Here is a 26,545-nt window from a genome sequence, read left to right on the forward strand (position 1 = left end):
GTCGGAGTAGAGGAGGGTGAGAGAAGAGAAGAGGAAAGCAAAGAGATGGAGGGAAAAGGTTGATCGATTGATTGATCGAACTGTGAACAGTGTACCACCTCCACCCTCTATCTCATTACGTAAACCAAGGCCGGTAAATCCCAAAATATTTCTTCTGTCAAAAGACCTCCACTTGCACCGTCCTCTCTCCTCTTTTCCATCTCCATTTCTCGGTCCACCACGCAACATCAACAGATACCAACAGCGTCTCTGTCGACACGGAGCGACATGCCGCGGCGTCCTGCTCACGGATATATCGATCAGAGCGTAGAGGAAGAGGACAATCAGACGTTGTCGTTGTCTGTTGGAGTACCACCTTCTGAAGGAGTTCAAGACATCGTGGCCGATCATCAATTCGACGATGCAGAAATCAGTGGATCCAGCATAGAGGAAGAATCGGACGGGGAGCCTTTTGACATAGCGGAAGACGGATCAGACGCGGCCTCTACATCGTCGTCTTCGACTCAAAGACGTGCGGAGGATCAGGTAGACGCGGACGAGCGAGAAGAGGACTGGGATGTCGATGACGAGGACTGGGAGCTTGCGAACGGAGGTAAGCCTGCCCAGCCTTTCGCCAACGCTGATGACCAGATTTTACCAAGCAGTACAATCGTGTTCGACAACAACAGGCAGCGACATCTGGGGCCGCTCCCCTTCCCGCCAGAAATCCTCCTAAGCAGACTGCTCCGAAATCGTCAAAACCTAACCCCCTTGCGGGGATGGGCGTCACAACGAATCCGAAGGTAGCGCATGAACGGCAAGAGAAGGACAAAAGTGATAGAGCAACCCAAGATCAAGTCCTTGACGCTCGTACGCGACTGGTACTAGCTGGTCTGGTGAATCGTGATCTCATTGGCAAGATTGAGCGTTGTGTCAGCACAGGAAAAGAGGTAGGCATTTGACTCGGGGTCATGAGCTGATTTCAGGCCAATGTATATTTCGCCTCACCTGGTGTCGCTGTGAAAATCTATCGTACTTCCATTCTCAATTTCCGGTCGCGTCAAACGTACATCGAAGGGGAGCAACGGTTCCGCGGAGAGTATACCTCGTCGAAGAACCCTAGGAAGATGATAAGAGTGTGGGCTGAGAAGGAGCTGCGGAATCTGAGGCGACTGTCCCAAGGTGGTGTACGTGCTCCTAAAGTGCACGAATGCAAGGAGAACGTGCTAGTCATGGAGTTTCTTGGTAAAGGGGACGAGTGAGTATTTGAAGCGGTGATCGTCTGCTGACGCAAAGAGCTTCGCCCCGACTGAAGGACGCTGACATCAACCCCGGACTCATCGCCAATATATATCATGAGATGATGATCGCTGTGAGGAGGATGTATCAGCATTGTCACCTGGTTCACGCCGATCTTAGCGAATACAACATCTTGTGAGTCCGCGGGCACTTCGCTCAGCTGACGTTTTAGGCTGCACCACGGTCATCTATACATCATTGACGTGTCTCAATCTGTGGAACACGATCATCCCCGTGCCTTCGACTTTCTTCGTGCCGACCTGTCTAACGTAGAGGAGTTCTTCTCCCGTCGAGGCAGTAGGACACTCGGTCTGCGGAAAGCTTGGGAGTTTGTTGTGACCGAAAACTTAGGCTTGAGTAAGGACGAGGAATTAGGGCCAGACGGCGACAAGAAATTGGCAGCGATCGTGGACGAGTGGTTCAAAAGCCCTTCCAATCAAACAGATGACGCCGTCTTCATGGCGTCCTACATCCCACGGACTCTTGCCGATGTGTATGATCCGGAAAGAGACGTGGATGTCTTGAAGCGAGGCGATGGAGACGATCTCATCTATGCTGGAGTGACTGGATTAAAGCTATCACATCCGACTGAAGCATCTCCGAAAATCGCCTCGAAAACGGTACGATTCGACGATCGAGACGATGAGAATAAAGCTAGGGACAGCGATCAGGAGGACGGGACATTATCTGAATCGGATGAACGTAAACCCAGAGGTTTCCGGCACGAAGATAAGGATGCTAAAAAGGTGTGTGTGTGTGATGACGTACGTACACGGCAGGATCTTCAGCTGACGAGGACACCAACCGATCAGGAGCGAAAGAAGGCGGTCAAAGAGGAGAATCGGGAGAAGCGGAAGACAAAGATGCCAAAAGCGGAAAAACAGAGACTGATGAAAAAGTCTCAATCTCAGCATCGTTAATGTCATGTAGGAACCCGTGCGATGATCAGCGGTAGCAGTAGCAGTAGTAGTAGAAGTGGCCGTAGTAATAGTAGTATTGTGAACATTAGCTCTTCTGGAAGTACTGTATCGCTCGAAATCGAGCCATGTATACAGCCTTGGCCCTGATTGATACAAATTGATGTGATGTTCTCGATGATGGGGAGATCCGCAAGTTATATCAGACGATGACAAGGCACGATCTCTTTCGACAGATGTGTGATCTCCCGACAGATTGGCACCGATCGATCGAAACTTGCATTACATCCTGCCAGCCCCCGTGCTGGATGGGTCCCCGATGTTCATGTCTGGCGCGACAATCATATGTTTACCGCATCGTTGCGTCATGCCAATCTGCGTCATCGATCCGGTCCCACCTTGACCAGCCGTCAACAATGTTGGTATTGTGATTATATATACCGGCTCCAAATAAGTGTTGTTATCCCCCACATTGAGTCTCACAACCACCGAACCACCCGTCACCCAAGCTCATTATCTCACTTCATATTGCCCACCCATCAATAACAACCAATCCAAAATGTCTGATGCAAACTTTGTCGACAACCAGGCTGATATCGCCGAGACCAACATCGACGCTTCCAAGGAGGACCGAATTGCAGAGGAGAGCGAAGCAACAGGCAAAATCTCTCAAGGCATGTCTTCCACAAGTCTGGCAACGCTGACGATCCCAGACGAGGTGGCTGGCCTCAAGGACTCGTTGAGTGAGGGTGAAGCCTTGAACGACTCTGAGGGTTACACTCGTTCTTCAAACCAAGACGCCAAGCCAATGCAGGCAGAGGAGGAGGTGGATGCGGCGGTTGACAACTTGGAGTAGATAGTGCTGCTGAACCATGTATCATCAATCATTCCTAATCTACACATCATAAATTCCTCGACGGTATCTCTGTGAAGGGCGATGGGGGTCGAGAAGCTAGGGGAGTGGGTGTTGCATCTGTTTCGGGCACAGCGAAATGAAATCTCAAACGATGTAACTACACGTCAGCAGAGTCCATTTGAGTGTGACTTACCAATGGGAGCTTCGGAAACAGCACGCAGACCAAAGCGGCAAAGTTGAGCGCAAACAACGTATAGTCGTACCGTGTGTAATGTGTGGAAATGAGAAATCTACCATGAGCACGAGTCACAAATGTACACCACTCACAATCCTATTGGAACACTTGTCAACCACTTCTTCGCTGGCGTATACTGCGCACCCGAATCTATCTGTTCCCATAAAGTGAGTTCGTCATATGCGCCACCAGTGGTCATTGTTGATTCGAACGGAACACCGGTAACATGGTGAAACATGATGAAAGAAAGCTATCGACATGATAAGCCAATCTCCACCAGGCCATGGCCGCATCCTCGAGCACTCACAGCCATATAACCGAGGTTGACGATCGTCCAGCTGACGTCTTGAGTCATTCCGGGTATCACATCGATGAGCATTTTGCCGGCGAGTATGAGCACGGGATGGATCAGCCAAGCGCCTGGGTGGCGATGTCAGTAAACCGAATCAGTACGATATTGCAGATGCAGCGGCGCTCACCTGGTGCATTGACCCATGCAGCATTCTCATTGTTTCCAACTCCAAGTCTATCCACGACATTATCCGGATCGTCACCACCGACCTCGGTGACAGTGACCAAACTGGAACTCCTGGCGCGACCTTTGCTGGCCCGAAACGTGGTGGTCCCAGATGAAGCACCGTTTGGCGACGTGTTTGCTCCACGCTGTACCGAATTGGAAGAGTGCGATCGGGTAGCGGACACTCGTTTGGGAGGGTTAAGAGGGGAAAGGGTGTCGAGAGAATCCTCAGGTATGGGTTGAGATACTGACCTTGAACGAGAAGGAGAGTGAGGTGGAGCAGTGAGGGTGACGGAAGGAGGTGACATCGTGAGAGGATATGGTCCCTATATGGTGAAGAAGGGGGGATCTGGTGATGCGAGGTGGGGAGAGATATGGTTGGGGCGCGGCGGGGGCAGAGAGAGAGAGGGGATGAATGGAAGAGAGAAGGATTGTTGTTGATGATGTGTGTGTGTGAGTGTGTGTGTAAGTAGGTGTTAGTAACTTAGGATCCCAATTCACCCAAAACACGTCGTGGGCGATGCTGGCTGCTTATCACTGCTGGTTTTCCTTGAAACAAAAGATAAACACACGTCATCATTCTTCCATCCACCCTTCTCCATCATTTCGACAGTCATCTGCATAACGCTATGTGACTGTATACTCTGCGCTCTTCCCTAATATAGCTCTAACCCCCACACCTGCCGATCTCTCTCAGGCCTAACACAACGTCATGTCAAGGTTATGCCAGACATGTCGCTCTCTGACATTCGCCTCAAGGCGGTCCTTTGCAACAGCATCTGTCTCTACCGGTCAGTCCCGTTCCTCGTCCTACAGCCCTTTTCAACCTACCCTCGACGGCCGATAGGCTGATCCACAGGTCGTAGAATTACCCCCAAAACGACCTCGGTCCTCTCTCCCAAGGCTTGGACGTCGAACCCCAGCCACCCAATCACTTCCATCCCTACTCAAAACCCTCGCTGAGCTAAAATCAAAGTCACGTCGTCCGACACCGTCCGCCTACATCACGATCATCAAATCTGCGGGGGATTATGCCCTGGGTCGCAGCGCGACAGACGGAGATGAGACCGACAGCTTGGGCTGGCAAGTAGCGATGGCAGCATGGGAGGACGCGAAGCGCGGTGGGTTGGATTTAGGCGCCGAAGGATACGAGTCTCTCATGAGGGTAAGTCTGGTGTCGTTTAGCGCTTGCTGACCTGTAGTTTTCCGTCGTCTACCCTCATCTGCTCCCTTCCCTCCTCCTCTACTCCGATTCTCATAGTCCTTCGAGCTACCAGGCAAGGGTCAGAGCGGCTTCCTCATCCTCCAACCCGGAGCAGACGATATTACTTCTCGTCGAAATGCTCATCAAAGACATGACACCTCCCCCTACTGCTGTGAAAACGTCAATACGCCTGGCGTGTGAGTGGGGGTGCCCACGTTTGGCATTGCAATTGGCTCAAAAGGTCGAGTCAGAGTCGCTTACCGGACAGAGGATCGAACGAGAGTCCTGGGTCTATATATTGATCTCCAGCGCGGACAGCCATTATGTGAGTTCAATATCATAAAGCCTTGCTCACCGACAGCTGCACGGTATGGAAACCGCTTGGAATCGAGTCAAATCGAGCTACACACCTGATGAAGGCCTAATCCTAGCGATGCTCAATGCGGCAGGCCGATGGGGTAGACCAGATCTTGCTTCAACTCTGTTGGAGTCTTTGCCGACAGCTCCTCAGGAGCAGCACCTCGCCCCACTTCTCGAAGCCTTTTGCAATGCTGGCCAAGTCCCCAACGCCTTTCACGTCCTTTCCTCCATACGGGATGCGGGTCTCACTCCTACTTTGGCCACGGTCCAACCCATCGTCGCCGTGCTGAAGAACGCCGAAGTCATCGACCAAGCATTCTATGCCCTTGAGGACATGCACAAGGCTGGACAGCCCGTAGATATCGCAGCCTTAAACGCTCTGATCGAAGCCAGTGCTCGGTCGGGCGATCTGCAACGGGTCAGAGCTACGCAGATGGCTGCGGGGGATTTGGGCTTGAGCCCCAATATTGATACCTTCAATCTGGTACTTTCGTGCTGTATCACGACTCGATATCGACCGCTTGGCGATACAGTCCTGTCCGAGATGGTCGCCCATGACATTGCCCCCAATTCGACATCGTATGAGAACATGGTCCTTCTCTGTCTCACCCAAGCTACGTACGAGGATGCATTCTATTACCTCGAGAAGACCAAATCGGATGGCTTCAAACCCTCGTATGCAGTTTACGAAGCGTTGATGCGCAAGTGCGTCACACTTCAGGACTCCAGATGGAGATTAGTGATGGATGAGATGAAAGCGGTTGGTTACCGCATGGACAGTGAACTGCATGAGTTCATTAATTCCGGTGGCAAGACGAGAGGAAGAGACGAGAAGGGGAGGAGAAGGGCGAATGATGAGATGGTTGGTACGAAGAGGCGCCGGTGGATCGGACAGGATCGACGTGGTGCAGAGTCGTCATAGATGATCCAACAGGCGGTCGACTGTTTGTATGCATATATCGAGCACGCACACTAAGATTTTCTGCCTGCTCTTCTCTATTGTCTGTACAGATTACAACATATATACCGTCACCACGCTACTCGTACTGGAAATTGTCCGAGATTTGGTTCCTAAGGGGTAATAAGAGACCAAAGCCAGGGTTCAGGATGGGAGGAGTGTTCTGGACGGAAGGAGAGGGATGAGAGGGTCGAGAGGAGATGTCTGGCTGCATACCGACCCCCCTCCCCTCGTTCCTGTATGGTGCGCATCACACACCCTTCATCTTCCTCAAGGAATGATGCGTCTCGACCCGTCTGGCCTCGTAAGGATCCCGTCATCTCGTCGATAATAGCAGTAGTCATAGCCGGTGTTGAGTCACGACCAGTAGAGAGGAAAAGGGATCAGGGGGAGGAGAAGAAAGAAAGATAAAAAATATAAAAAGGAATAAAAAAGATCTTCATACTAGCGTTAGTCAATGAGCTACGGTAGCTCTATATCTCTCCACTTTCGCAACTCTTCATGATCATGCACCATCACATCTTCTCCTCTTGGTGAAAGCTTTCCCTTCCTTCACATTGGTGTTTCGATTGACTTTGAGTAGTTGCCGGGTCGTATAGGAATCTGGACTGCTTCTTGCCCTTGACTAATATTACTCTGCCCGTCCGTCACTCCTCTTTCTCTGGCCTCCCACTTCGATAATTGCCCCTTTCTTACCATCCCCCCTCAGGCAACGTACGCCTCTCCGAGCTACTCCGGTTTCCCTGTTAGCCACCGATCGATGATTCCTGTGCAGCATCACCCTTCTCGAGCAGAACCACTTTGAGTTGTGACTCGTTTGGTGATACCTACGACCTACGCTTCGGCCTTCGCCAGAACATCCTCATTTTTTTTTGGTTGGGCTTTCAACCGCCCAACTTGTCTGTGAGGTGGTATTTCTTGGTAACTCCGACTTCGCGGACAGAGCTCATCGACACAGAGCATGGAAGCGTCGGCTGGGGGCAGGCCCCCGCCCCATCATCGCCCTCCTTCTCGCTCGCATCCTCTTCCGCAATCCGAATTCACGCATGTCTCTCATCGAACCCCCCATTCTCAGTCACATCCCCCACCTCATCCGATCAAGGAGGTTCACAATAGAACATCGTCGCAAGGCAATTTATCGAGTGAGGCAGAGCATGGGGATCATCAAAGTGAGTGATGGAGCTCTCTTCCTTCCCAGCCTTCCGCTTCGATTCCCCCTTGCAAAAGAAGCTGACATTTATTTCGATCAGAAACCGAACTAAGCTCTCTTTCTCTTGGGGATCAAGTCGACACCGATGTCAGTCAGAGTATGCAAAACCTTCAGATTGACCAGTCTTCGTACCGATTTGACTATTCTCCTCAACCTCTTCAGAACGAGGTCCCGTACCAACCCTACGCTCAGGCGTATACCCCATTTCCTCAACAGCAGTATCGTCCAACATATCAGCCTTATGGACCTTATCCTTCTTACCAAGACACCGTGCCATGGCGCCCTCAGCGATCTGATCAGCCTTCGCCAATCAATCCGTCCCACCCAGTTCACAGTCAACCCTTCGGTCTATGGGCCAGTCCACCCATGAGTCCAGTTGTCGCTTCCACGCCGTTCCGGGCTCCGCACTCCAGACATGGCTCGTTTGACGAATTTGGGAATTTGCAAGGAGGAAGAGGATATTACAATACTTCTGGCAGACCAGTCCCCTCCTATCCTGGACCCGCATCGGGCTGGACCTCCCCATCGAACCTATCCCCATTTACCTACTACACCCCCTTCCAACAGCAACCTTCAACCATGGAATCCACACGGCCGCCCTCTGATTGGAATGGCTCGCCCGTGGCACCTCCCCTCCGCAAGACGAACAGAATGTCTTGGAGTGGACCTTCTCGGCCAGTGAGGGACGTCTCGCCAGACAAGGAGCGTGAGCGGAAAGCGTATCACCCTCAAGCACCCTCACGTCGGAGCGACTGGGTCATGTGGGTTGGCAACGTGTGAGTCCACCCTCACGTCTGTCTTTGCTGACCTTTAGTCCGAGTAATACTACTCACGAGGAGCTTTGGCGATATTTCAACATGACTGCCCCGGTCCTTGGTACCGACGCGGATGCGGAGCCTTGGCGAGGTCCCTCATCCATCTTCCTCATATCGCGATCGTCGTGCGCTTTTGTCAATCTATCTTCCCAGGCCGATTTGGATAGAGCAGTCAAATTCTTCAATGGTCGTCCGCTTCGACCATGGGATCCACGATGCCCTCGTATGGTGTGCCGCGTACGACGCAAGGACGATGATCTTCGCGCCGGCGTGGGGGCTCAACGAGGGACAGGGATGCACAGGGAATGGGTCAAGGATCAGGAGCAAACGCTGCCTCGTCAAACCAGCACAGCTTCTACCAGCAGCACCAACTCTGTTCCACCGAGCCCTGCCGTCTTGGAGCACCCTCCAGATGGCGAAGGCCGGCGCCGAGACTCGATCGTCGGAAGTAGCGTCAAGCATAAATCGACGGGCAGTTTTGCCAGTACGAACTCGAGCTTTCTGGCCAAGCATTTCCCGCGGCGTATTTTCATACTGAAAAGCTTGACCACAGTGAGTCGAGTCCGTTCAACTCAGAGCTAACGTCAGGCCGAGCTGGAAGATAGTGTCAAGACTGGGACATGGAGAACACAGCAACATAATGAGCCTGTCCTTGGTGAGTTTTGATGAAGTTGCTTGCGCTAATTCTGGTACAGACCAAGCGTTCAGGACATCACAAGAGGTCTTCCTCATATTCGGAGCCAATCGAGCCGGCGAATTCTTCGGTTATGCCAAGATGATTGAGCCTATTGACAAAGAGAGGGCGAAAAAAAATCACTGGTCGTCGGGTTCGATGCAGAAGAGGCCCGAGTCCGAAAACCCTACCCGCCCCGCGTACTTTCTATCCCCTTCGCAAGCTCGCATCGCAAGCTCTTCTCCGGGTGAGATTACCCCCTTCGAGGAATCGAGTTCGGAGCATGCTACCGGTTCCCGCAAGACCGACCCTTCCCATATCAGAAATCGAGTTGGGAACGACAAGTCCGTCCAATCTGCGCCAGATGCTTATCGAGCCCAAACGCTCGATCCCAAAGCGCTACAAACTGAATATTTCCCTCCAGTTCCCGTCGCCGCGGTGCAAGCAGGCGACGGTAATGTTCAACAGCAAGAGGCTCTGGGCACATCTCAGCGCCCTGCAGAAAACGATGGACAGGGAGTCTTGCGTAAAGACACCATCCTGTCGCCAGAAGAGAAGGCGGAACGGGAAAAAGAAGAAGCAAAAGACGAATTCGCAGAGGATCAAACCGGTCATACTTTCAGAGTCGAATGGGTCAAAGTTGCCCCCTTACCTTTCACACGTACCCGACACCTTCGCAATCCTTGGAACACAGACAGGGAGGTCAAAGTTTCGCGCGATGGGACAGAGGTTGAACCGAGTGAGTAGCGATTGCTGTGAGTATGCCAAGTGGAAGGCTGATGCTGTCTTCTTCAGATGTTGGCTCCCAGCTCATGGCAGAGTGGGACAAGGCCGAGGCAGTCCCACGTTTCGCACCCAAATCGCCAGGATTTCCACACTAGTGCATATAGTTACACTTTTATCATCATCATCGTTTCTCGCTCTCCACAACACGTACACGCATTTTGTTGTTCTATTCAAGCTCTCCTTGCATACATATATTTCATTTGGACTTGTTCACTACTTGTTGGATCAACATACACGCATGCATCCTGGTCACCTTGGTCTTCCTCCGCCGCTAACAATCGATCCATTGAGAACAAGCTGAGAGGCTGGTGACGGGATCAATACCCGGCTAACCATTCATCAACATGACGATCCTTTTGCCGCTTTCATTTGAACCACTCTTGTCATCTCATCTCATCGCATCTCGTCTCATCGACACCAGATACAGCTGAGATGACATCAAAGACCGGTGTCACCACTCTTGTGGTTGGCATGTTCCTCACGGGATGTGCCAATAGTCTGTTGTGAGATTGCCCGATCACTCAATTCATACACTCCTGCTGATGCGGTCCCTCCAGAACGAAATATCAGGATATGGAATGTGTCGAGAGTTGTCATCCTGATTCGACGAGACCCCCTATTGCTTTTGAGCAACCGGTGAGTGACGCTACACGTTTCATTGATAGCTGACGCTGCACAGGTATGGCAAACCCTCAAGTGAGTGCGCCCACGCATGATCCGGGCTGACTCGGTTTGCGGCAGCATGTTTGCCGGTGAATTCCTTTGCGTATTGCCGCTTCTTTGGACTCTCCACCAGAAGTCATATGAACCCCTTCCCGCAACTCCTCAGGCCTCGATGTTCACTCGTATTTTGAATCGCCTGCCTCTCGGTCAAGCCTCCACGGCGGCACCTGAAGGCTATACCTTTGTGACAGATGAAGGGGAGGATGAGGACGACGGGGCGGAACTGGTCGTCGGAAGGGGCGACGCGTTGACGGGTTGGAGAGTGTGCTGGATGTGGTTCCCAGCTTTCTTTGACAGTGAGTTTCAATTGCAACGAGTCAGTCAATAATGCATACCGCGACAGTCTGCGGCACCACTCTGATGAATGTTGGACTCATTTTGACGCCGGTCTCGATCTACCAGATGTCGAGGGGTGCTCTCGTCCTCTGGGTAGGCATCTTGTCCGTCATCTTCTTGAGGAGGCGTCTATGGCTTTACCAATGGGCGGCTCTGGTCATTGTCACACTGGGCGTCTGTTTGGTCGGTCTTTCCGGAAGCTTGATGAAGAAGGCAGTCGTCGATCCTGTTGACTTTCTGGTGACAATGGCCGAGCGACCTGATGATGACCCAGCGAGAGTCGCCTTGGGTGTCATGCTCATCCTGTTTGCTCAGGTGTTCACAGCAAGTCAATATGTGAGTCTGGCTGACTTCTCCCCACGGCTGAAGCTAAAATCTTGACAGGTGGTAGAAGAAAAAATCATGTCACGATACAAGGTCGAGCCTTTGGTGAGTTACAACTAAACTGTCCACGTATTGATGATGATGTAGGCCGCTGTCACACTTGAAGGCTTCTTTGGCATGATCACCACCCTCGTTGGCATGCCCTTGCTCCATACATTCTTCCGTCACCGATCCCCTTACTTCGACATCCCTCGGGGATGGCACCAAATCATCTCCACACCAACTGTGCTGTGGACGTGTTTCGCCATCATGCTCAGCATTGGCGCTTTCAACTTCTTCGGTTTGAGCGTCACACACCGCGTCAGCGCCACGACGAGAAGTACGGTGGATACGTGTAGGACGCTTGGTATCTGGGTTGTCAGTCTAGGATTAGGCTGGGAACATCTCGCTTGGCCCTTCTCCTTGCTTCAGATCGGGGGGTTTGCCATGCTCGTGTGAGTTCTGCCTAGATTGGATACCTCGCTCACCACGCAGTTACGGGACATTTGTCTTCAACGGACTTGTCTCTCCTATACTTTTCCCGCCCCCTCCCAGCCTTCATCTCCCCCACGAACCGGCGTTGGAGGAGACCGGCGAAGTTCCTGCTGCTGCTGGACAAGGTCGAGCCGGGTACGATGTGGTACCCGAGGTGTCTGAGTAGAAGGCTTTTGACGAGCACGCATTCTCACATGGTGGTTCATACGTATCTCATAATGCACAATGTATGGCGCCCACTTCCAATACGCTCCTGCCAGGTTTACTTTCGCCTCCTCGCGCTGGAAGATGAGTCTTTGCGACTGAGCAGCCTCCTTTCTTGTCCAATCCTCGATGCAGCTCGGCTAGCAGTGCCCGCCAAGTAGTAATTAGCAGTCGGGTCCGAGAAGCTAGTCGGACCTGCTACAATTTGCGTCGCGTTCTCAGTGTAGATGAGAGCTTCTCCCATAGGGCGGTAGTCGCTAGGAATCGGAGGAAGCAGGGCGCCCAGTCGCATATTGGGCCACGTAGCTGACGATTCGGGTGGGATAGATGTAGGTGGAAAGGGAGGGAGGATCTGATAGGCGGATTGGTAGAAAGCGTGTTGAGCTCGTCTCGCACTGCAACGTGAGCGCATCCAGTCATGGTGTATGTGACGACGGGTGTTGGACATAGGCCAGGACCGAGAAGCGCAGGTAATTATATCCACAGGTTGGGTCAAGGGGGAAAGGAGGGAACATATACGTGTTGGGTATACTTTATTTGGACGAAGAACGCTTGGAGACGTACGCCAACAATTCGGCTTCATGCTGTTGTTTCGCAGCGATGCTCTGATCAAGGTGTGGGTGGGTGGGTGGTTGCAGAAGGATTTTATTTGTAGTGTGAAGAGATCGGCTGCTGACCGTAAGTACCTGATCAGACATTGGAGGAGTTGCACAATGTATCACGAACCTGTTGATAAGTCCCACTGCTGGTACTGAACAAACGATCGCCCTCTGTCACCTCGAGCTTCTTCTTATTGATGTTGGCGGTGGGCGGCTTGAGATAGTTGTCGAAGCCCTGTATATGTTAAGTCAGCGCTGTCTATACGATCTATATGAGAAGCGCACAACACTCACTTTGATGATGTTCCCTCCCGACGCCGCCGTCTCATCTAGATAACTGCCCTCGAAAGCATAAATGGAGTGCTCGAGATTGGCCTGAGTGCAGCTGGGTCAGCGCGTCTCAGCAGTCGACGACATTCAGCATCGAACACATACCAAGGAGGTGTCAACGGTTCGCTTTCTCCTCTGTGCAGCTTCAAGCTCCTGCAAGGCAGCAGCCTGAGCCTGTTTGGCATCTGCGGGAGGTCCAGAGTTGCTCATCGCGTTTGTCTGGATGTCACGTACGGAATGAAAATCGCTTTGGTGCAAGCAAATGATGAACCAGGACAAGTGACTAGGCGACGCAATGAGGCTGAGGGGGTGATCGTTACGTAATATACGACCAATATTAACGCCGCTGTTCTCCTGGTAGGTAGTGATAGGCAGTGGTGTCTGTCGCGGGTGCATATGGTGATGAGATGCAGAAGTGGAGATGACAAATGTTGCAGCACGAAAACACGACTCGCTCAGACATGTTCGTAGCGTGAAGTATGCAATCCATCTCATACACAGCACTGCCTGTGCCCAACTACCAAAAATCTACCCTCCGCTTAAGCCTCGATGGCAGCAATGGTCTTTCCCTTCTTGGAGCTGGAGACGTCGAGGTCCTTGGCACGGGGGACCTCGGAGGAAGGAGTGGAAAGGATGATCTCGATGTGGCAAGGGTGGCCCTGGTAGGGGTTGCTGCGAGGTCAAGATATCAGCATTCCATCCAGATTGTCCCTTCCACAAATTCCTTGTCCAAAACCCACATTCGACCGTGAGCTCGGTAAGTCCTCCTCCTGGTCTTGGGAGCCTGTTGAACAACGATGTTCTTGATGATCAACTCCTCAACGTCAAGGTCCTTGGCGTCGGCGTTGGACTCGGCGTTCTTGAGGAGAGCAAGGATGAATTTGACAGACTTTTCGGGCCATCGACCTGGAGGACGTCATGAGCACACAAACGACCTTCAGACCTGAGTGCGATTCCTCACCCTTGGTAGTCTTGAATTGCTTGGCCTGAGAAGCTCGGCCAATACCACCAGCGAACCGTCGGAAAGGGATGACCTGCTTGTGGTCCTGGACGTCGGCGAGGTAGGTGTAAGCCTTCTTCAAGTTCATGCCTATACGTGACGGTGTTGCTGTCAATGCCTCATCCTGCCTTCCTATCTGTTGCGCTTCCAACTCACCAGAGAGAGCGGCGGCGACTTCTCGCATGTTCTTGAAGTGGGTTCGGACATACTCGCCACGGGCCTGAGCGACTGCGAATGAAACAATCACGTTCAGTTCCCTTGCTCTCTCCATGTCCATTCTTTGGACTCTCAACGTACACTTCTCGGGGTTACCGTTGGAGATGTGGGCGGAGGCGTATCGAACCTGTTTGCGGGATGAGGTAACGTATCGTATTGGGTGATGGTCGATGGGTTGGGAGTTTGAGTGTGTGAAGGTGGTGCGTCAAATGGTCAGCTCCTATCCTCTGCAGAATGACATGCTCTCTCCGTCGTTCTCTTCTTCCCTCTCATCGCCAACCCATCCCTTTTCCACCTTGTTGAACGTGTGAGTACTGACCATTGTTTATCGGATGCGAGGGGCAGGTAGCCTGTTTGATGGATGAAAAGGGGGAGAAGGATTGATGAGATTGGGTCGAAGAGTGATTGAAGGTGTGAGAGGAATGGGATGGTGTCGGTCGCCGTTGAGAGTGGTCGCACCGTGCCCGGGGGTGTAACAACGCTTTCGAAAATCGTCAGAGTGCCACATTTACACCCAGATCTTCTGCATCATCGGAGTTTCTCGGTGTTTATCATGATCCAGTGTGGCGTCGCATGTTTTATATTTTGATTCCGTTCACTGGGATCCCATTTCGGATGCTGTCGCCATCAATACAAAGCCAAGTTACATGTGACATCAACTGGCGCTGTCATCATAAACGTCCTCCTATCGAAAACAAACATGTACACTCTATCCCTTCAATGCATTGAACCCCAGTTCGAGATCATCGACCAAGTCGTCAAAATCCTCGATCCCGACGGATAAGCGGACCAGGTTGGGAGTGATACCCAGTTCGTCAAGGGTGGCTTTTGGCAGATGCTGGAAAGAAGGGATGCCCTCAGTATATGGCCACTTATACCCTCGAGAACGACTCCACTACTCACAGAATGGGTCATACCGAGTGGGACCTCTATGAGAGTTTCCACCCCACCAAGACTCTCCGCCAGAGCGGCGACTCTCAAAGATGTACAAAACTTTTCGGTCTGCTCGGCACCCGCATCTTTCAGAGCGAACGTGATCATACCGCCGAAAGGAATCCCAAGCGTTCTTGTATAGGCGACAGAGTTTCTGTCGAGCTGACCCACGTCGTTGGTAGAAGGAGAGTAGGGGAAGGTCCATCCAAGGAATTCAAGTTCACGTCTAGCGTTGGGGGATAGGAGCTGTTCGATCGATTTGAACGCGTCGTCCTCCTTGAAACCTGGGTACCTCACCCGCTCCACATCTGGATGAGACGCGAGATAGTTGGCTAATCGCAGTGCGTTGAGACCGTGCTTGAGCATCCTGACGCTCAGAGTCTTGAGACTTCGGATCAGGAGGTGACAGTCGCGAGGTGAAGGCGAGGCACCCAGCGAGTTCTGCAAGAATCGCAGACCTTTGACGAGATTCGGGCGCAACTTAGCCGTCTGGGGCGACACTGTCACGGATCCAAGGATGATATCCGAATGGCCAGAGGCGTATTTGGAAAGAGATGAGTAAGCGATGTCAGCAAGAGGAGGACTTCCAGGCGACGCGCTGATGAGAGGGGTAATGTAGAAGGGGGAAAGGAAAGTGGTGTCGACCAGGATGAGAGGACGGGTGGCTTCTGGCAAGCTGTTGATGACGGAGGCGATGAGTCGAAGCGGTGGCACGAGGAGCGAGGGGTTTGTGGGCACCTCGAGCCAAATGAGCTAGCAGATCAGCTAGATGCCCTCCGATTGATATACCTACCCTAGTGTCTGAACGGATGGCATCTCTCATCCCTTCTCCTCCGGCTTTCTCCAGGTCAAGGTATGTCACCTCAAGACCAGTCGGTTTGCTAGTTTTTGAAAAGTATCGCGCCGTCCTGCCGTACTATGGTCACCTTAGGCCATGAAGCATGTGTGTCAAATGATAAGATGTGACATACTACATCGTTGACCGACAAGACATGACCACCTCCACCCTGTCCGTCTTTGCCACCAGCTCCACCTTCGGCCTCAGCTAGGGTCACCCAGTGGGCGACCGCCGCTGTGACCGCTGATCCAGAAGCAAAGACCAGTGACTCGCCGCCAGATGCGTCATCCCGTGCGTCCTCAGAGGTCAGAGACGAAGGGCTCGTCTCAAGGGAAGTGAGCAATGCTTCGAGCGCGGAACGAGTAGGATTCGCACTGCGAGAGTAGTCATAACCCTGTTGATATTTTGTCAGCCACACGATGCCAGGCTATACGTCTACTATGACCCACACGAGGCTTGCCCACGCCATCCTGTTTGAACGTCGTCGCTACGCTTAGACTGGGAACGACGGCACCTGTGGAAGGATCTGGGTCTGATCCGACATGGATGGCTCTGGTCGAGAAGTGATCGTGACGCTTTGGTTGAGACACTGACATGCTGTGTCAAGGTCTTTCAAGAGTGCTTTAGTGAAGCAATGTAGAATGATGATATTGACGAGTTGAGCAGCTCCAAATGATGATGATATGGATGGCGTGACGGAGCAGTGGTGATGTGATCGTGGTGATCCCATCGGCTATTCATGACACCCGACTATCTACCGTTGTTCCATCTCCTGCCAACGCTCTCACCACTATCTACCTAGCGCAACATCGAGACGGACTTCATGTTCTACATGGACTCGGAGCTCAGTGGGAGCAGCATTGTCCCTGGTTTGGACGTCGAAAGGCGAGACAAAGTGTTCCAACTGTATTATCGAGACAATCTTTCAGTCAGCTTTTGGTGGCATTCTGCTATTTATTCACTTACCGCTGATGGCATGTTGTTCACCCCCGAGTTCCTCTCCGAATCCCAACCTGATTCCTTGATGGACGAAGACTTGTCGTCCCATTTGTGAAGCTCATACATATTGAAAGGGCGTTCGTTCCGGTTACTCTTATGACCAATCACATCGTCGTCGCCGTCCCACTGGCCACCTTCGCGAAGAAGCGACATGAGAGCGACACCACTGGCGGCTTGAGCAATGGCAGGATGGACTGCACCCCCAGCTCTAGCTTGACCGCCGACCATGATCAAGTTCCGATCGATCTTCTCTGGAGACCAATTGCGGGGTAGGTACAGATAGGTCGAGATGAGGAGAACGAAGAAGAACGAGCCAAAGGCGATTTGTTGCAGCAGGTCTGCGAGGAGACGGGGTCATCAGTTGACTGATCCGCAGACCGGATCAGCAAATACTCACCGTTGGCAAGACTAGAGCCTCAAAGCATAACTGGTCAGCTGCAGACCGCGACGGGACCAGGAGGGATCTGCGTTCTCGGCTCACTCACGGGGTATCGTTGATCCTCTGCACCGTGGTCAAGGCATCGGCGCCAAGAGCCATCAAACAAGCGGCATACAAGAATCGGAAGAAGGTTCGGACTTTGTTAGCCTCTGCAGTCGACAAAATGTCAGATCAATGTGTGAATCGGAGTGAGATTGTTTTGGACCCCGCTGTATTTACCGTGGTAGAAATGAAGACGAGAGCGAACTTCTGGTCCAGCGCCTGATGTTTTCTGCGGGTTGGGTTTTAGCAAAAGCTTTACGAACAGTGACTTTTCCCCTCACTCACTACGTTGTCGAGGAAGGCAGGAAATTTCCAGATGACAATCGAGGACGACAACATGACTCTGGAAAATCAGACCTCAGCCTCAATCAGCTTTCCCCGATTGGACGCTCCTGAAACACTCACACCATCTCAACGACTCCATCCACCATCATCAAGATGGCCATCTGATGACCCAGATCCAAGTGTCCCTTGTGAATCCAGCATAAAGAGCATTGCAAGAAGGTACAGATGAGAGAGATGACTATCCAAGCGTAGAAGAAGGACGACTTGAGCCATGCTCGTCCCAATTTGGGTCGTCGAACGGCTCGCATGAGAGAATACCAGTAAAGTCCTTCCTCCGCGTTAAGCGATGATTGCAAGGAGAACCCAACTGCGATGTCGGAATCCTACCTCAGAGCTATCCCGATCGGGAACCTTCTCGGATATGAAGACTTACTGCTGAAGACTATCGTCAAAGGGATGTTGAGGTGGACGTATTTCTGTGCGAACATCTCTGGAGGAACAGGTATCGGTCCGTAGCCTGGTAGGGTGATCCAGCCAAGCTCGTATTTGACATCTGGTCTCAAGGGGTAAGGTTTACAGGCAGGAACAATGACTCAAGGGGATATCGGAGACGCACAGCACCAGCCAGCTGCCCAAACAAACATGCCCATTGTCGAACCGAGCAGCATCCACTATGTCATAAATGTGGTATGAGCGTCACGAGTCTATCCTACCAGTTCCTCAATGATGTTGTGGCTCACCGTGAGGAGTACTCGGAACCACTCCTTCTTTCGAGGGACAAGACATCGCCACCTGTCGAATCGGTAAGTGTGGTGAGCTGTAAAGGTCAGAGTCTACATTGAGATGTGGGATTGGAGGTCAGTAAGGGCGTTAGATTCCCTCGGAATCACCACTCACCGTTCCGCCAAGAATGGCGACGGTCAACATGTTCGTATCGCTTGACGCAGACATCTCAGGCTTGTTTCAAGTGAATTACTCTGGTAAACTACTGGACAGTACAGCGACACAGGATAGGCGAAGAAACGAAGAGTGGAGAACATGGCTCTTTTTTTTCCAGATGGAGCGACTCATTACATTTCCTTATATGCATGTTCGGACAGACCTTACTTCACTCTGTGATCCGTCTCATCTCACCAAACCATCATTCGCAGACGTCCGATAGAAGGACAGGAACATCTTGTTGCAGACTGTGGCTTGTGTTCCGAACGGAGATTTCGAGAGTAAAAGGCTCCCTGAATCGATTTATGGAGTGATTGGTTGATGAAAGGATGACTGTGTATTGTGTATGCTTGTGTTCTGTATGTCTGTCCGGGCAGCCATGTGTGCATGGCTGCATGCTGTCGATGCACTGACGAAGTGAAACCCCGTCCAGGTCCAGTCACGCATCAATCGATACGACGCTCGAATGCTCGCTTCAAATAGGAGGTGCATTGTGATTCCCGGAAACACGGTGTACAACGGGATAGTCGATCCTCTTTCCTCTTGACTACAATTATACATGTACACTCTGCAGAAAGCATAACACCTACGCCTTTGCAGGCTCTTTGCTCTTGGCGATCGCCGCATCGTCCGTCGTTCCTTCTTCCTCAGCCACATCCATGACATCGTCCTCTTGCCTACTTGACGCCGCCTTCTCAATACTAGCCGAGGCCAGACTGACACGAGGTGAGTGCCGAAGATTGGCAGGGTTCGTCTTCCTCAGAGGTCGGAGGAGGCGTCGTCGCGCCACCTATTCAGGCAAGGAGAGGCATCAGCAAGAAACATATGTGTACCATTAGATAGATGACTCACCATGACAGGCACCGATGACTTCTGCACCAGGTAATGGGAGGTAGAACCGAGAAGGATACTGCGCCTCAATTAGCTAATTCCTGTTACCACACACTCACCCTTGAAGTTTGCCAAGACCTCGCGAACCCACGATGACCATCGAAGGTTCCAGGAAGTCAATCAGATCTGATGAGGGGTTAGCCATCCACACCACCATGGGAAAAATCCAGCTCAGACGTACCGAGAAGCATATGACGAGAGTTCTTAGCATGCAAGAATTGGCATGTAACGGTGATATGAAGGCGTGTTCGCTGAAGCAGCCCAGTCACTTGTCTGACAAGCAGAAGAGCACTGGTTTGGCGCTGTTTCTTCATCAGCATGTCTCGCCTGCACTCAACCTGGCTGTAGGTATCACCGACCTCTTTCTGTACACGAAGTTTCTGCGCTTTGTCCGAGTTCGACCAGGTCTTAGGGTCGACTACAACAATCAGCATTGCAGCGATTTAGTGCACTCACTTTTACTTTCATCTTCTTTGACCGAGATGAGAAACAACTCGTCACCATCTCGAGCTACAGTTCCAATGGCCCATTCCACAGCATATCGACTTTCCTCACTCAGATCGCTAAGTACGACGTATCTTCTCATACGCTTCCCGCTCTCCTCCAGAGCTCCATCTGGATCTCCATGAGTCAATGTAATGGTACATCGGTCTCTCGCAAAAGCAGGACGAGATGTGATGAGCTCCATATCGTTTTTGAGCGACTTTTGACGGCGTGGCAGGCTTGAACTCGGTTGAGCGAAGAGGGATTGAGGAGGGACAATGACGTTGGGACCCTCGCCAAGAGGGTCTTGCTCCACTTCTTCACCAAAGAAGTCGAGCTCGCTTCGAGTCTCGGATTCGTTCCCACTTTCCCCGGGCTCATGGAAGACGCTCTCCGCTGCTCTTCCGCCCAGACCTGCTGCATCTCCTTCATAGAACACTGCGTTTGCTTCGGTATTCTTCTCAGTCTCCTCATCGAATATGACTTCGCCGTCTTCATCCAGAATCCCGTCCTCATCCGCACTGCCAACTGAGCTGTTATCTTCCACTTCCGCCTCTGTCTCTTCCTCGGCATCGGCATCGGGTGCTGTGTCATGTTCTACGTCCGCATCCGAGCCACTGTCATCCTCGTACGCGGAGGCCTGGGGCCGATACGTCTTGGGTGCGCCGACTGACTCCGGTTCAGATTCAGGATAGTTATCCTTTCTCAGAGCTCCGACCTCCGGACTCTTGTCTCGAGCCCTGGCTTGATCTCGAGAACGTCGAGCTCTGAAGAAAGGAGAGGGTGCACGAGGCTGTTTGGCTCCTGAGCCAGAAAATCCAACCGGTTTTGAGGGTTGTAGGAAACTGGCCTTGGCTGGTTGCGATGCCTCTGGAAGTTTGTCGGGCGACTTTGGTGGAGCCGGAGCTGCTGCAGCAGCCCCACCGAGAGCCGCGGCACGTAGACCCAGTGCAGCCAAAGCACTACCGGTTCGTTTCATGTCGCTAGAGGAGCCATTGCTTGAAGGTGGAGGGCTCGGGCGTCCGCGGTCGATAGCACCGAGTAATAGGTTATGCGCCTGATCATGGAGAGGAACGGGTGTGGTGTCAGGGGAAAATTCGGGTGCAGGGGAAGGGGGTGTGACAGTCTGTGTCAGTACTTCATCTTTCGGTTGTATTTGCGATTTATCTCCTTTCGAGCGCCACGATCTCGTCCTCCCTCTGACTTCGTTACTCTCAGTCATCATCCCTTCCAAACCTAGACCATTCGCTTGATCTTTGGTAGGATCATCCGTGTGCCGGACCTTTCTGAAACGAGAAGGAAGAGAGGTGATGGAGCTCCTGCTCCATAGCCTGGAGGGAGGTGTAGCAGGAGACGTTTTGACGGTCGTCCCTCCCTCCGACCCATTGCTTACAGAGAACGATAAGGAGGGACGCCGGAATGTGGATTCAGGCAGTGTAGCCTCTGGGATGACAGCGAGGGAAGGACTGGGCAGGGAAGAATCTTGTGAAGATTTCGCGACTTTGCTAGCGCTTACCTACACCAATCACCACTAGGTCAGTCATCGTTCAGGAAGGCTCAGTACTGAATTGACAACTCACCTCGTCTTTGTCCGCTGCTCCACTCAAGGCTTTGAGACGGGAGACATGGTTGGACAGGGAGACGGGTAACGAGAAGGACCGAGAGAGAGGTGCCATATTCGAAAGCGATATGAGGGAAGGCGAAAGGGCGGCCGATAATGCGATATCGATGTTATGATGCGAAGGGAGGAGAAATGAGATAGGAGTGGATGTAGAGATCGCCAAGATAGGTGGCAAAGTCAAAAGGTAGATTCCAGTCAGCGATTGTCATTACTTGGCGTTTGGACTGGGACTGAAGAAAAGAAACTACAGAACATAAAAGACAACAGGACATGAATGAAACAGAGGAATGTCAAGTATCATGAGGCGGTCGCCCGGTGCGAAACGTGCGCGAGAAAGAGAGGAGGGGAATCGGACTAGTCCTTTGGCTTTGTGGGATGCGCTGCTTCTACCTTCTCCGTAGGCCTGCCGGGCGTGCTGCACGGCCCGATCCCATGAAACGTCGGATTGTCTCCGACGAGATGTGTCCCATGAAAGGAGGCAATGTGTTGAAAGCAGGCAGGATTCGTATGGATGGCCGAGCACATTGACTCGATCCACTGGGGCACGATGCGGGGGAGTGAACAGCGAAATGAAAAGAGGGGCGGAACGATGAAACAGTGACCCCCGCGATCTGAATGTCGAAGGGGAAGAAGCAGAGCTTGGACTCACCATAGTTGGCTGCTTTCGTGACATCGTTCTTGCTTTTCTGCTCGATCGCATCCATCGACGATCAGCTACCTGCTTGAGCCCCTCCTAACTTGTCTTCTGTGGGACAGGACACGCTGTTTCCATTCTTCCTGTGTAGTCCTGTCCCCCCAACTCACTTTCAAAGCATAATACGCGGACCGTTCCGATATTCCGAGTTGTTTCAATTGATCGACCAACTCTCCCTTGGGCGTGACAGGCATGGCCGGTGTGAAATCCTATATCCTTGTCGCGTGTGTATGTGTGTGTGTGTGTGTGTGTGTGTGTGTGTGTGTGTGTGTGTGTGTGTGTGTGTGTGTGCGTGTGTGTGAGATACAGAAGTGTTGTTGTTCGAGATATCAGTGGTAGAGAACGATACGAGAGAGAGACGATATGTAGTAGACAAAGAGATGCCCCGATGGGATGCGGTGCCTCAAGATATCTATTTACCTACCCACCTAGGCAACAAAAACCCTGATAGGCAATTGTGATGCAAGTATTGTTGCATACAAAGTCCAACTCTGTTGCTATCTTGGGAGTATGATCTTTGCTCGTATCGTTCGTTGCACGCCACGGATATGGCATATCTCTGCTCACTCAAGCACCTAGATACAGATTCGTCGAGCGCGAACGGCCCAACAATGACGCTGCAATTACGCGGGTTCTCTTCTCTGAATTGACTGCTCACGATACTACATGATCGAGGTTCACACCACCGATGACGTCGCGCTTGGCTCTCTCATCATTCATCACTCTGTCAAGCGCTCGCCAGATCATGATGCAGGCTGTACCTATCTCCGGGACATGATTGGCTCTTTGGGCAGCATGCCTATCGACTTGCCCGAGGAAGATATCCACCCGAGAGTCTGCCGTACGGGCGACTTTATGGATCATGCATAGGGGCTTTTATTGAGCTCTTACAATAGTGTCCCCTCCTGAATTTTAACCCAGACTCTCAGACAAGAATTGACGACCTCATCTTCTTCGCTCCGGTTCTTTGAATGATACACTGGGTCCTTCTCCTTTGTTGGAATGTGAAGACTGGATGGATGTTGATCGGTACATTGATAAGTTTGGATTGCGTTTGAAGCCAGGGATGTTGTTCCCGTAATTGCCAGGAGCCGTATCGGAAGAAGGCTGACTGTCTGGAGCGAACCGAACAGCAGGACTTCTGCTAGCGGAAAGCGTGCGCGTGAGGGGTATACCGCGACTTTCTTGCGGTGACAGTTGCTCAGGTTCAGCCACAATAGGGATAGGTCGACTAATGGATCGCGAAGGTGGTGATGACAAATTGGGGTTGGAATGTCCGCGCCCTTCTTCCGCTCTTGATGAACTGGTCGACGAGTGCTTCCGACGTCCAAAAAGACGAGCCCGGATTGACCGTCTTTTGTGCCATCCTCTTCCAACTCGAGCAGATGGAGGATCAGACCCGTTCCGCCCCCGCCCTGATTCTGAGTTGTCCTCGTTGTCCGAAGGTACGTCCTCGTATTCTGTTTCATCTTCTGCCCGATCACCTTCAGCTACACGAGACGTGGAGGGCGAGAGTGTTTCTCCGTGTTCGGGAAGGGGGTCCATTAACCCCAGACCCAGTCGGTCTATCGCGTCTTTCCCTTCATCGCGAACATGCGAAGTAGCATGTTCAAGAGACTTGGGCAGCATGCCGAGCATACGATCCAACTCCCTATGTTTTAATCGGTGCGGATGGGTAAACTTTTCCGACTCGCTCGGTTCCTCGTCGTGGAAATGATTCCTGATCACCTCGACCTCGACCTGTAAACGTTGTCAGCCAACGTTCGCGAAGTCCATAACCGCCTACCCACCTCATCGCTACCTTTGCGCCTGCGCTCTATGATCAAATGATGACCTTCTCTGAATTCCGCCAAAGGCGGGGTATTTCTTCCTCCTCCTCGTGTGTCGTCGATCTCGTCATCACCTTCCTCTTCCTCAGCTCTCTCCGAGTCAGAGTGCAACGACGTCCTTTCACCGTCAGCACCACCGTTGCCTTCACCGCCATGGTGAACGCCTCCTTCCTTGTCGCCGCCATGAGCAGGTCGTTTTTCTTGCATTTCAATATCATCGCCATGTCGAGTTCGAGAACTGGAGCTTCCACCGCTGTCTTCCTCTACAAGCTTCTCTCCATGCGCGGACCCGTCCAAAGTGTCCCTGCGCCTGATTGACAAGTCACCCTCTTCTGGATCGTCGTCTCGGTTGATGGTAATTTCTTGTCCAGGTTGGATCCTCCTAGCGTGCGTCGTCCAGGCTGGCTCGTCACCTCGAGCGTCCATCGAGAGTTGTCGAGAACGGGTGTATGTGATACTGTGCACTCGACGACCGAGAGAGAAGAAGGGGATGGACATTCCGTCTGAAGGCACCGTCAGAAGTATCCGGCAAATAATCTTCGTGTTTCCTCTGACTCACGGGTAACAACGGAAGACAGCACCAAAAAGGCAGTGATGGGTCCGATCACTTCTCGCACTCGGTCGACCAACTCTGTATTTTGCTCGGCATCACCTTCAGGCAAACTGACTCGTGCCAAGGTAGAGATGAAGATAGCCCCGACACCCATAGGTCCTAAGTGAAAGCGCATTAGCTGCGTTGTGTCGGGACAAAAATTCACTTACCGAACCATCCCGTAAACGCTGCTTCCCGGAACGTTTTGATGTCTGGAATCCATTTGTAGAATAAGATGATAACTGGAAGTCGTCGCACAAGAAGGATACAGATGGCGAGGACGACCAATCGCCAGACACGCAGCTAGTGTATATCGCATCAGATCCGATCATCGCTTCAGCTGGGTCACCTGACTCACATCGGGTGTATTGAAACCGTCGAAGGGGATGATGGCACCGATGTAGATGAAAGCTGCACAATTGAATAGCAAATCGATAACGTTGGAAAACACGGCGTCTTCCGTGGCTTTGTTGAAGAAACCACTAGATAGGGCTGTCAGATCATGGTCTCGGACCGGCCCTGCAAGGTGTAGCTACCACTCACTCCCATGCAAAAGCACATCCACATGCAAATGCCGATAGAAGATCATCACTACCAAGAAGACTTGTGATACCTACGTGATTCAAGTCAGATGATTGAGATAGCCAGAGATGGCACAGACGTGAAGCAAACGCACCAATTGAAAGCACTGCCAGACTGACATATTGCGCGACATAAGACTGTCTGTCGATCAATCGCTTTCGTTCGGCAAGCTTCATGAGTTTACGTGCGGTGAAGCCAAGCAGAGCACCGATGATGGTACCCAATACGATTTCGTACAGCCTACAGCGATGGTGAGTCCGGCCATCATGACCCACGGTCAAGTTACACGCACCATGTCATGTAGAACCACTCTCCGACAGCATGTCCAGGACTGGCATCGAGGAGCAAGTAAAGAGCGATGTAGAGGAAAGGGAATGCCGCTCCGTCGTTGCTTCCACTCTCTGCTGATAAGAGATGTCGTACGTGCGCTGGAACGTGTTTGTCGGCGAAAGAACCACCGATAACGGCTTGAGCCAAAATGGGATCTGTGGGCGTGACAGGAGCGGAAACCACGAGCGCCGCGAGCCAGTTGAGGCCCGGCACGAGAGCCCATACGAGTAGCGAGGAGACCATCCAGCCCCAGACCATGCATGGGCCAAGGAGGAAGAATAGGGAACGCCAATGTCGCTTCATGTATGCCTGAAAGTTGCACATCAGGATTGAACCATTCAAGCGGACTGTATGATAAAGGGTAAGACTCTATCTATCACTTACCTTTGGCAATTCGACTCCCACCGCAAACACTGAAATAGCAATGACCACTCGTGTGACTTCCAATGTGATATCATCGACGACCGAGTCATCTCCTCCTGCCCAATGTCCCGGATTGAACAGTTTGAGACAATGAGGACCGATGATAATTCCTAGTGCAGTGGCGATTGGGGCTTCACCGATATACAGTCTTTCTTTCAGAAACAAACTGAGCATACCGAATATGACGACGAAACCGCCCAGGAAGGTGTATGCCAAATGGGCGGCCGTCACCTCGAAGGGGTGAAACGCCGTCATTATTGTTGTCGATTACTGGTCCTTGAAGCAAGCGAGGGAACGGATATCCGCTGGAACCGTGACGAGTATATGGGAGTTTCACCTCGGTGAGATCATCCCTCTTGAGCTCGACAAGGTGCGGAAGATGGCAATGCAGCTGGAATGCGGGAGGGTGATGTGATGGGAACTGTCGTGGGGGGTCGTGAATCGTGTTTGCACGCTAAATCTTTTTGGGGAGATAGATTGTCTGGGTTGAGGTCGCACGACCAGGTTGGATCTTGAGCGAGATGTATGTGTAATGAATATCGCGTCGAAA

The 26,545-nt window shown here is 52.0% G+C and overlaps 13 protein-coding genes across 13 annotated transcripts; 5 read left to right on the plus strand and 8 right to left on the minus strand.

The window, feature by feature from the left end:
- Positions 1–267: 267 nt before the first annotated feature.
- Positions 268–2,198, plus strand: IAR55_003036 (uncharacterized protein; the record flags this gene model as incomplete). The annotated part of the gene is made up of 5 exons (XM_066946146.1): positions 268–592; positions 673–911; positions 966–1,237; positions 1,451–2,024; positions 2,091–2,198. 5 exons carry the CDS (start codon positions 268–270, stop codon positions 2,196–2,198), a joined length of 1,518 nt encoding a protein of 505 aa, XP_066803647.1.
- Positions 2,199–2,754: 556 nt separating this feature from the next.
- On the plus strand, positions 2,755–3,051 carry IAR55_003037 (uncharacterized protein; the record flags this gene model as incomplete). Its single annotated transcript, XM_066946147.1, has 1 exon — positions 2,755–3,051. One exon carries the CDS (start codon positions 2,755–2,757, stop codon positions 3,049–3,051), a length of 297 nt encoding a protein of 98 aa, XP_066803648.1.
- A 323-nt stretch (positions 3,052–3,374) lies between these two features.
- IAR55_003038 (uncharacterized protein) lies at positions 3,375–4,111 on the minus strand (the record flags this gene model as incomplete). The annotated part of the gene is made up of 3 exons (XM_066946148.1): positions 3,375–3,536; positions 3,594–3,706; positions 3,766–4,111. The coding sequence occupies 3 exons, from the start codon at positions 4,109–4,111 to the stop codon at positions 3,375–3,377; spliced, it is 621 nt and encodes a 206-aa protein (XP_066803649.1).
- Positions 4,112–4,515: 404 nt separating this feature from the next.
- Positions 4,516–6,289, plus strand: IAR55_003039 (uncharacterized protein; the record flags this gene model as incomplete). Its single annotated transcript, XM_066946149.1, has 4 exons — positions 4,516–4,594; positions 4,670–4,968; positions 5,081–5,204; positions 5,439–6,289. The coding sequence occupies 4 exons, from the start codon at positions 4,516–4,518 to the stop codon at positions 6,287–6,289; spliced, it is 1,353 nt and encodes a 450-aa protein (XP_066803650.1).
- Positions 6,290–7,286: 997 nt separating this feature from the next.
- IAR55_003040 (uncharacterized protein) lies at positions 7,287–9,904 on the plus strand (the record flags this gene model as incomplete). Its single annotated transcript, XM_066946150.1, has 5 exons — positions 7,287–7,494; positions 7,576–8,296; positions 8,350–8,902; positions 8,952–9,762; positions 9,819–9,904. 5 exons carry the CDS (start codon positions 7,287–7,289, stop codon positions 9,902–9,904), a joined length of 2,379 nt encoding a protein of 792 aa, XP_066803651.1.
- A 337-nt stretch (positions 9,905–10,241) lies between these two features.
- On the plus strand, positions 10,242–11,892 carry IAR55_003041 (uncharacterized protein; the record flags this gene model as incomplete). Its single annotated transcript, XM_066946151.1, has 8 exons — positions 10,242–10,312; positions 10,367–10,445; positions 10,489–10,505; positions 10,551–10,828; positions 10,876–11,204; positions 11,253–11,297; positions 11,340–11,671; positions 11,727–11,892. The coding sequence occupies 8 exons, from the start codon at positions 10,242–10,244 to the stop codon at positions 11,890–11,892; spliced, it is 1,317 nt and encodes a 438-aa protein (XP_066803652.1).
- A 571-nt stretch (positions 11,893–12,463) lies between these two features.
- On the minus strand, positions 12,464–13,069 carry IAR55_003042 (uncharacterized protein; the record flags this gene model as incomplete). Its single annotated transcript, XM_066946152.1, has 4 exons — positions 12,464–12,535; positions 12,657–12,764; positions 12,824–12,904; positions 12,965–13,069. 4 exons carry the CDS (start codon positions 13,067–13,069, stop codon positions 12,464–12,466), a joined length of 366 nt encoding a protein of 121 aa, XP_066803653.1.
- Positions 13,070–13,398: 329 nt separating this feature from the next.
- Positions 13,399–14,397, minus strand: IAR55_003043 (60S ribosomal protein uL22; the record flags this gene model as incomplete). Its single annotated transcript, XM_066946153.1, has 6 exons — positions 13,399–13,531; positions 13,600–13,765; positions 13,821–13,949; positions 14,016–14,087; positions 14,157–14,202; positions 14,395–14,397. The coding sequence occupies 6 exons, from the start codon at positions 14,395–14,397 to the stop codon at positions 13,399–13,401; spliced, it is 549 nt and encodes a 182-aa protein (XP_066803654.1).
- A 387-nt stretch (positions 14,398–14,784) lies between these two features.
- Positions 14,785–16,442, minus strand: IAR55_003044 (uncharacterized protein; the record flags this gene model as incomplete). The annotated part of the gene is made up of 5 exons (XM_066946154.1): positions 14,785–14,913; positions 14,979–15,746; positions 15,802–15,924; positions 15,980–16,240; positions 16,296–16,442. The coding sequence occupies 5 exons, from the start codon at positions 16,440–16,442 to the stop codon at positions 14,785–14,787; spliced, it is 1,428 nt and encodes a 475-aa protein (XP_066803655.1).
- A 194-nt stretch (positions 16,443–16,636) lies between these two features.
- IAR55_003045 (uncharacterized protein) lies at positions 16,637–18,562 on the minus strand (the record flags this gene model as incomplete). The annotated part of the gene is made up of 11 exons (XM_066946155.1): positions 16,637–16,750; positions 16,813–17,183; positions 17,243–17,253; positions 17,331–17,433; positions 17,504–17,555; positions 17,612–17,669; positions 17,732–17,978; positions 18,045–18,164; positions 18,228–18,282; positions 18,352–18,444; positions 18,509–18,562. The coding sequence occupies 11 exons, from the start codon at positions 18,560–18,562 to the stop codon at positions 16,637–16,639; spliced, it is 1,278 nt and encodes a 425-aa protein (XP_066803656.1).
- A 574-nt stretch (positions 18,563–19,136) lies between these two features.
- Positions 19,137–21,600, minus strand: IAR55_003046 (uncharacterized protein; the record flags this gene model as incomplete). The annotated part of the gene is made up of 7 exons (XM_066946156.1): positions 19,137–19,340; positions 19,403–19,423; positions 19,533–19,567; positions 19,623–19,743; positions 19,801–19,859; positions 20,171–21,440; positions 21,505–21,600. The coding sequence occupies 7 exons, from the start codon at positions 21,598–21,600 to the stop codon at positions 19,137–19,139; spliced, it is 1,806 nt and encodes a 601-aa protein (XP_066803657.1).
- A 331-nt stretch (positions 21,601–21,931) lies between these two features.
- IAR55_003047 (uncharacterized protein) lies at positions 21,932–22,433 on the minus strand (the record flags this gene model as incomplete). The annotated part of the gene is made up of 2 exons (XM_066946157.1): positions 21,932–22,231; positions 22,350–22,433. The coding sequence occupies 2 exons, from the start codon at positions 22,431–22,433 to the stop codon at positions 21,932–21,934; spliced, it is 384 nt and encodes a 127-aa protein (XP_066803658.1).
- A 751-nt stretch (positions 22,434–23,184) lies between these two features.
- IAR55_003048 (uncharacterized protein) lies at positions 23,185–26,250 on the minus strand (the record flags this gene model as incomplete). Its single annotated transcript, XM_066946158.1, has 9 exons — positions 23,185–23,979; positions 24,030–24,571; positions 24,628–24,780; positions 24,831–24,963; positions 25,019–25,142; positions 25,204–25,273; positions 25,337–25,482; positions 25,535–25,881; positions 25,957–26,250. The coding sequence occupies 9 exons, from the start codon at positions 26,248–26,250 to the stop codon at positions 23,185–23,187; spliced, it is 2,604 nt and encodes an 867-aa protein (XP_066803659.1).
- Positions 26,251–26,545: the final 295 nt, after the last annotated feature.

The sequence above is a fragment of the Kwoniella newhampshirensis genome, chromosome 5 (genome assembly GCF_039105145.1).
Source record: "Kwoniella newhampshirensis strain CBS 13917 chromosome 5, whole genome shotgun sequence".
In the NCBI taxonomy this organism is placed as follows: domain Eukaryota; kingdom Fungi; phylum Basidiomycota; class Tremellomycetes; order Tremellales; family Cryptococcaceae; genus Kwoniella; species Kwoniella newhampshirensis.